Source organism: Nanorana parkeri, unplaced genomic scaffold, assembly GCF_000935625.1.
Source record: "Nanorana parkeri isolate BGI_ZX_2015 unplaced genomic scaffold, ASM93562v1 scaffold494, whole genome shotgun sequence".
Taxonomy (NCBI): Eukaryota; Metazoa; Chordata; class Amphibia; order Anura; family Dicroglossidae; genus Nanorana; species Nanorana parkeri.
Genome location: NW_017306762.1, coordinates 1,013,321 through 1,022,618, shown reverse-complemented (window position 1 = coordinate 1,022,618; position 9,298 = coordinate 1,013,321). Strand labels below are relative to the sequence as shown.

At 41.9% G+C, this 9,298-nt stretch overlaps 1 protein-coding gene across 1 annotated transcript in view; it reads left to right on the top strand.

The window, feature by feature from the left end:
* The window catches only part of ZSWIM7 (zinc finger SWIM-type containing 7), an 80,532-nt gene that overhangs the window by 18,888 nt on the left and 52,346 nt on the right, over positions 1–9,298 (top strand). Inside the window, exons 2-3 of the mRNA XM_018561043.1 lie at positions 1,466–1,487; positions 3,597–3,699. Coding sequence (XP_018416545.1) covers positions 1,466–1,487; positions 3,597–3,699 — 125 coding nt within the window. The remainder of the gene's footprint in view (positions 1–1,465; positions 1,488–3,596; positions 3,700–9,298) is intronic.

Sequence of the window (9,298 nt, the reverse complement as noted above, 5' to 3'; positions counted from 1 at the left end):
GGACTGAATGTTGACTGAGGGGGGACCGAGGATCAGATGAATAATATAGCTTTATTTGAGCTCCATAGACTAATCCCATGAGCTAGGTAGCCAATGCCCCTTAAAATGACAGCTGGCGCCTAACTTTTGAGGTTTTCTCTAGTTGTCAATGGAGCTTGCTCCTAAAAAGATCCTTCAGGTTCCTGAAATGGACAGGTGGTCAGCAGGGTCACCAGAACTAGTGTCCTTATTGGAACATTTCCCATCTGTTCCTTGTCAGGTTGGCCGCGCAGCAGGAGAGGAGTGAGTGGGGAGGAGAGAGCAGAGACACTGACAGCAGATGGATGACAGCGGCTCTGTGCGTGGCCGAGTGGAGAATCTATTTACTGATCCTCTGTGCAGAACAAACACTGGAGTGATCAGCTGATCACTCCAGTGTTTGTAAATAACTGGGGACAGAACACTTCCTGCTCATTCATAGTACTATGAATGAACAGGAAGTGTTATGAATGAATGAACAGGAAATGCTTTACATCACTTCCTGTTCATTCATGAGTTTCTGAGTGGATAGTAGCACTCACTATAGAGGCTTCTACCCATTGATAATTGGTTGATGGTAAAATATTTTTTATCACCAGTTTCTCAATGAATGGGAAGCCTCTGTACTGAGTGCTTTCCATTATTGTAGAACAGAGGCTGCGGAAAAAAAGATTGAGAACCCTGTGTCCTCAATCTCTTTTTCTATATCAAAAGGGAAATGTCAGGGGTCTGCTTAGACCCCTGAAATTCCCCAAAGCCCCCCAACACACACACACACATATTATACACATATTGTGCACTGCGCTGCGTTGTAGAACACATCACAGTGCTTGATTTTTATTTTTTATTTTCAAAATAACATTAATTTACCTGTGGCAGCACGTGGCAAAACGTTGTGACGCATTGCCGTGCGTTGTGATATGCTGTGTTGCAATTGTATGCCAGTATCAATTTATCACAAGACAAACAAACAGTGCACAAACGATTTTTAACATAAGCTGCTTATTTACAGTTTTGCGTTACTTCAATTTTTTTTTTACTGTTACGCAAAAAGGCCCAATTTAAAATGTACAAATATTTGTTGTTATCAACTCTATACAGTTTTTTCTTTTAGATTAGTCGGAAAAGTTTTTTTTTTTTGTGCACTGATACTGATTTTAGTGTGCTTTTATCAATTTAATTGTGTATTTGTTTTGGTCTAATATTGATTCGACAAACATTTGTGCAAAGGACCTACAAAATTAGTAGCACCATCTTCTGTGCCCGGAGGTTAAAAGCAAATGGATTAAACCGTCTTAGTGACAAGTACCATTGCCATTCAGTTATTAAACCGTCTTAGAGACAAGTACCATTGCCATTTACAGAACTGATGAGCAGAATAGAGTGACTGATGCTCATAATATGGCATTACATTGGATTTTCATGCAGTGTTTTTGTTTGTTTGCAGTTTCCGATGATCATCTACTGGGGTGAGTACTTTGAATTCATTTTGTTATACAAACTGTTCTCTAAGAGGCCTCAGGCAGTTCCGTAGCTTACAAATCTTCTCATCTGACAACCTAAATATGTTTGTTTTCTTTTGGTTTAAATGCATACATTGCTTACTCATGAACAGCATGTGTGGTCTGCCCTTGTTGTTTGATCCTTGTTTTTTTTAATGACGTTACATAGTACACCAGTCCATGTAAAGCAGAACTGGATACAAAGAACAAAGTGAGACAGCACCTTCTCCTCGTGCAATAACGTATAGTAACAATTAGGGATGCACCGATATATATCGGCCGCCGAAACATATCGGCCGAAAATTGAATTTTCGGCATAATGCCGAAATAGCCATGTTTCGGCCGATACATGGGCGCATCCCGTTCGGTTTCGGCCTGACATTTTTTTTAATTTCGGTTTTGTTTCGGTTCTAAAATTTCCATTTTGGTGCACCTCTAGTAACAATAATGTGGAGGGTGATAAAGCTACCCACATACACAAAGTGAAATCTTGCGAAATATAATCACACCAGGAACAATCCAAAATTCTCCGAAATGCTGATTATAATACAAATGCAGACATAGGACCACCACAGAATGCAGAAACAAGCTTTTCAGGGGATAGTACCCCTTCTTCAAAAGTTCTTCTCCTGAACTTTCCAGTGGAAAATCCGGGAAAAGGTGATTGTCTGTTGAGGGAAACCATGGAAGTTGAAGGCTTAGCACAGTCTGAACATTGTATGTTGGATGAATGTAGAGTGTGGTTGAATGTAAGTGTGGGTTGAACAGTGCTAGTATCTGTATGAACATAGGCCAAATGTTTTAAATGTGACAAGTGTAAGCACACAAACTGTCTTCATAGCCCCTCCTGCACAAGAGCATTTAGACAAAGATGGGTGGCATTACTAACCAGTCAGGATCTGCTACAGTGCACATGTGCTGTCTGGAACCATGGTGACAGGAGGAGAGAGCAGAACGAGGAAAATGAAAATGATCACAAATATGACATGAACCTAAAATAAATGAATCCACTTAATCTCCTGGGGACAACCAGACAGGAGTTAAGGAAAAATATACACTGCTGATAGGGGCTCTAGCCTTCCCCTATTCTACAAAAACGAAGATAATTTTTTACTTCCGTCTGTTTTGTTTCCTTCACTTCCTGTCTAGTGACGCCATTGCCACATGATAGTGAAGTTGGCCCTACACGTTTTGCATGGACTAAATGAGAAAAAAATGCTTGATTACGCGCATCCACCCTGCACAGTGTGGATGGAGGAATCACCCCTGACAGCTGTTGTTTTCAACAGCTATTAACAAGAATTGGCGAAAAGTCGTGTATGGCCAGCTTAAGTGAGGAAGAATCACTCTCATAGAGCCCCTAAGGGAAGAAAAAACCCAACGGGGATTCTACTCCTTCCCTACTCTCTCCACAACTTAAAAGAAAAAAAAAAGGTTTTGACCGGACATACACTTTAAGGGCCTGTTCACACGATGTACGTTTTCTGTGCTGACCTGATCCGTACGCTCCTGCACTAAAAATGTATCCCTATGTGTTTTATGGGCTACAGTTCTCACGTGTGCAGTCCGTTCAGGTTACGACAGAAAAAATACTGCATGTCAAATTTTGTACGGTCCGGAAACGCAAAACGCGTCAAAAACGCACTGCACTGCAGCTAACATACTGACATGCCCCACTCCAGCAAAAAACATTTTTTTTTCTTTTTTTACGGGAACGCATCAAAAACGCGGCCAAAAGGGGGGCCGAAGAGAAAATACAGTGATGACTGATCAATTTCTATTTTATAAACATTAAAATAAAATCCAGATTCATTTTATAGATTGCTACATTTTACACAATCATTGTACCTTAGAGAATAAGCAGTGTTAGAATATTGTGGTTATATTTAATGCATAGAAGTGAAAACTGTGTCCCATTATCTTTGCTTAGCATCATTTTTTTATTTTCTGTTCCTCATTGAATTTATAACACACTGTGATGTCTGAAACCACTAGATACTCATCTAACATATGTGTGTAAACTATAACCAGTATCCCTATAATGTCTGCGGTTATCACGTTTGTGTTTATTTGCAGGTTGAAGTTTATTTTTGGGCCCACGGCCTTGTATGCCTTAGATTTAGTAGATCAGCGTTCAGTCACACATGTGACTAGTCCCAGTGGACGGAGCACTTTCCAGGTAACATTGTAAATATTGTCATTTTCATGACTGAAATTTTCTACAGCATGTTCACCAAACATTTCAGTGTCAACAAGGGCCACATTGTATATGTTTTACAAATATTTGCGGGCTGAAAAAAAACCCAGTTTGAAAGTTAATTAATAAAATGTAAATAAATGAATATGTCCCCCCTTAAATCCAGGAGTGCCCAGCAGAGTCCCCCCTCGCTTACATCCAGGAGTACAAAACAAAGTTTCCCCCTTACATCCAGGAGTGTCCAGCAGATTTCCCTCTTACATCCAGGAGTGCCCAGCAGAGCCCCCCCCTTACATCCAGGAGTACAAAACAAAGTCTCCCATTACATCCACGAGTCTCTGGCAGATTTCCCCTTTACATCCAGGTGTGCCAAGCAGATTTCTCCCTTACCTCCAGACGTGCCCAGTAGAGTCCCCTCTTACATACAGGTGTGCCCAGCAGAGTTTCACCTTACATCCAGGAGTGCCCAGCAGAGTCCCCCCTTACATCCATGAGTGCCCATCAGAGTATCCTCTTACATCCAGGAGTGTCCAGCAGAGTTACACCTTACATCTAGGAGTGCCCTGTAGAGTTCCCCCCTTACAACCAGAGGTTCTCAGCAGAGCCCCCCTTACATCCAAGAGTGCCCATCAGAGTATACCCTTACATCCAGGAGTGCCCATCAGAGTATACCCTTACATCCTGGAGTGTCCAGCAGAGTTCCCCTCTTATATCCAGGAGTGCCCGGTAGAGTTCCCCTCATACATCCGGGAATGCCCGGCAGAGTTCCCCCTTACATCCAGGGGCCCAGCAGAGTTCCTCCCTCACATCCAAGAGTGCCCAGCGGAGTCCCCCCTTAACTTTCAGATGGCAGAGCAGCAGGACAGAAGCTGGGAGGTGGGGGAAATGCTAATGAGTGGAAGGAGGAAATGTAAATGATATAACAAATTTGGTTGCTAGGATGCCAGTGGTCCTATCAACCAACTACAATGGAGGGAGGGAGAATCTGCACTGCGAGAGGGTCATGGATGGTTGGCTGGCAGTGGATGTGCTGGTGTCTGCATTACAATAGACAGACCGGTAGCCGGAGTTGCTGTGGGCCAGATAAAATCTTGTATGGGACCCGCAGGCCGTAGCTTGGAGGCATTGATCCATTGATCTACACTGACAAGTGCAGAAATTGGTGACACAATGGCTAATGACATCTAGTGCCTCTGGTGCATCATTAAAGGGCTTGTTTACACCAGCCAGCATGCTAAAACGTGGCATTTAAGCGTGCAGGTTGGTGTCCGTAGTATAGGGTGGTGACGGGAAATGGGATGCACTGTTACAGCGCCTTGCATGGTCTACCTCTTTTTTTTTACTTTTTTGAAGTATTGCAAAATAACACTTCATTCAGGTGACATACGGTGCAGTGTGGTAAGCTGCACTGTGTAAAAATGCAACATGTCTGCATTTTTGAACAGTGCACTGCAGCCCACCAAAACACAGCCTTGTAGTATGAACAGGGTACATGGAAAATAATTGTGTCCTGAACTGACACTTCTACTAACAACAAGAAATGGCTTACTGTGTGGTTTATCCATTCGAATTTTCAGTTACATGAAAGTTTTGAGGGGACATGTAAAGTGTTTCCCTTCTGACTATGCTTCATATTAGTACCAGCTATACCAGATGTCACTATGAATGAGTCACATTTGTGTCTAGCGCATTCCCCGATGTATTCCCACTTCTCTGATTTTGCATGCATGCATACATTTGTATCAATTAGTATAATGTAATTACTTATTATATATCTATTTATGTAACCATGGGCATATGTGTTAATGAAGGTTCTAGGCTTTCTGCACGTGTGTAATTATAAAAATAATTATGTTCGTTATTCCTTAGGGACATTTATTGTGGGGAAAACTCATGAGGAAAATGGCAACAATCTGATTTTTACTGCATCCCATAGCACAAAATCTTTATTCCATCAGGTCTTAGAATCCACAAGGCTTTTGAAATTGTATCTAAAACTGAAAAACAAAATTGTACTATATTTCAGTTTACCGATCTTAGATGTGACGGCTGTATTAGTTTTCTTTTTTCACGCGGGGTTAGTAGTTTACACAAGAAAGATAGCTGTCTTTTTAGCTCACTGGAAGTGACAAGGACGCTGCATTTCTGGCAAGATCAACAAGTATTTTCTGTACTTGACGAAAATGTTTTTAGCCTGAAAATGGAAAACTAATGGAGCCACCACACCTACAGACTAGTAAGCTGCAATGTACTATATATTTGTTCTTGGGTTTAGTTATCCTTTAAAGGAGAAGTTTTGTTAGATAAATATGGACTCTTCCTGTTACTTAGAGCTGATGTGTGACACTGCAGCTGTCACATGCCTCTATAGATCGAGAACTGAGTGACCACAAATCACTGATGACTGAGCTCATGGTCTTCTCCCTATAGAGAGCGGTGACTATCAATCACTTTGACCGTTGTCATTAAAATATATTGAATCTACTTTTGGAGTGCTGGTGACATCTTTTGGAATTATCAATCACTGCTCCTCGCAGGGATTTCTCCCTATTCTCTCAATTCCCCCAGCGCTCATTGGACGGACAGACAAGGGAGGGGGCGGGCACTGCTGGCTCTCGAGAGGCAGAGGCAGCTGTCAATCAGGCAGCGGAGTGACAATATTGTCAGGATCTTTCCCAGTTGCATCTCAGCTCTGCATTGTAAGCATATAGCGGGCATTAACCCGCTATATGCTGAGTTTGGGTCACAGGAGTAAATTTCCTCCTGTAACCCAAAATAGAACTATAGCCATAAACAAATGATTTAGTTATCTTATAAGGCACATGCGGTAGCTCTACATAATGCATTTTCAATCCTCTGCTATCTGCAGTATATCACCCAGAAATCATGAATCCATAATTTTTTCAAAAACCAGTTCCTTGGTGGCCATATTGATCTAATGACATCAGTGCTTTTTTACTCCACTACCCCCAAATAAGTAGGCAAGTTAGTTCTGACCTCTCCCAGCCTTTCCTCATCTGCATGTTTGTTCCAAGTTATTTAAAAGTATTGAATCCAGAGACAGTCGGGCAGCTTTATAAGGGTTTCTTTGAGTCTGGACAGTTTCAAAATCAAAATTGTCCCCCTCCTTCCTCATAGCTATTTTTCACTACGAACTGAGATAACATAGAATAATACTCCATGGCCCAGCAACAGCTGGTTTTCCAGTCTTCTCTCCAGCACTGATCTGTGGGTGGGAGTTCCTACCAAAGACCATGTTCTATCTTGATGCTGTGGTCACTGGTCCTACATTGTGTATGATGACGATGTTGAGAGGGGCAGTGACTGATCCAAGACTGGCAAGAAGAGAGGCTTCAGAGGAGGGGTCATCCGAACCAAGGAGGAAGGCCAGCGGGACGGTGAATATAGGTAAGTATTACTCTGTTGTTTCATCCGCTAGAAAAACCCCAAATGTATTAAACCCTTAATCAGCTGGGGGGGAGCAACGCTACTTATTTTGTAACTGCTCAGAATGAGGCTTTAAGCCCCACCCCATAGACTACATTCTACTTCCACAAGGATGAATGGTATCGCATGTAGTGCATGGGTAAAATTAGCTTAAAGCACAGTGCACTGAAACTGAAACATATGAAACATCTAGATGTGAATGTACTTAGTGACCAAGAAATCTTAATAGCAGATCCCTGTAAAAGAGGAGGTATTATGCATTATTACCTGCCCGGTGCCCGCAGCCTTTATCAGACTCTTCAGCATTTTCAACACCTACAGGAATGTCAGGTTCCTGTGACTCCTACTCAATGAGGTTCGACCCATATGTCGCTGCTTTGACCTGTTGTGAGGTAGATGGAAGCAGGGGACACAGAATGTTGCCAATCCTTGAGGTGGCGGGTGCTAAAGAGTGACGGAGGCTGCAGCACTTGAATGGAGCTAAGATAGGAGACATAGACCTCCAGAGAGAGAAGTATATTACCTCTTCTTTTGTAGGGACCTGCTATTTTTTTTGGTGAGCGCCGTGTCTCTTTAAGGCCTGCTTACTTTGGTATTGCTCTGCAAGGAGAGTAGATTGCACATAGAACTAGGACATCACCCGATTTGGCCATCATCTTTAGATCGGGAGACCGTTTGAGTTCTCTGCATTCAGTTTGCCTAAGGGTGCTTTGATTGTTCATGCATGTCATTGAGGAATTTGGGATGTCACAGTATGATATATATGTACAGTATATACACTTTATTGCCGAAAGTATTGGGACGCCTGCCTTTACATGCACATGAACTTTACTGGCATCCCAGTCTTCGTCCGTAAGGTTCAATATTGAGTTGGCCCACCCTTTGCCGCTATAACAGCTTAAACTCTTCTGGGAAGGCTCTTCACAAGGTTTAGCAGTGTGTCTATAGGAATGTTTGACCATTCTTCTAGAAGCACATTTGTGAGGTCAGGTACTGATGTTGGACGAGAAGGTCTGGCTCAGAGTCTCCGCTCTTATTCATCCCAAAGGTGTTCTATCGGGTTGAGGTCAGGACTCTGTGCAGGCCAGGCAAGTTCCTCCTTATCCAGAGAACAGAGAACACGTCTGCACCTCTCTAGAGTCCAGTGGCAGCATGCGCTTTACACCACTGCATCCAAAGCTTTGCATTGCACTTGGTGATGTAAGGCTTGCATGCAGCTGCCTGGCCATGGAAACCCATTCCATGAAGTTCTCTACGCACTGTTGTTGTGCCAATCTGAAGGCCACACGTAGTTTGGAGGTCTGTAGCTATTGACTCTGCAGACAGTTGGCGACTTCTACGCACTGTGCGCTTCAGCATGCGTTAAATATCTGTAGATGTCACATTGATTATTACACTAACTTTCTGTGGATATTGGTTACTATCCGAACTGGATCAGGTGGCTGGTAAAGAACACTATAAATTGTATATTACTTTCCAGTTTTCCCTAATTACATAGGATTTTTACATCCTTGTCCTCCGAGGGGTAATATCTATTGCTTCTGTCCTTAGTTTCCTTTTAAACTATTAAACCCATTGTTTTTGTAAAGCTTAAACATATATATTTAAGTATATCATGTGATAAACATATGATAATGAACGCTGACCCTCTCGTGCTATATCTAAAATAAATATTAAAAAGATTATAATTTCCATTGGAAGATGCTTTATTACACTTGACCCTTGCCTTGTCAGCCTGCGACATCTATTTACACTGATAAGTGACCAGTAATGGGAATGTCAGCAGCCCAGTCTTACTGGAAGTCCAATATAAACATAATGTAGCTGCTGGTTATCCCGATGGCAGAAGGTTGGCTTAAAATCTGCTCATTTTTACTAATGTTTGTTCTGGAACTAAATTTAGATGATATATTTCTAGAGCTTTGAAGACATAATTATTCCCTTGTGACTTAACTCTTTCTGAACGCTGCTTACCAATGGAAAGATAAAAAATGCATGGTTGTGTATAGTGATCTATCACAGAATGGTATGTGAATGGGAAGTACAATTATACACTGCTGTCTGTACCTTACTGCCCAAAGAAAATATATATATATATTTTTTTTAAATTAAAGTGTTAAAATTTTGCTCATCA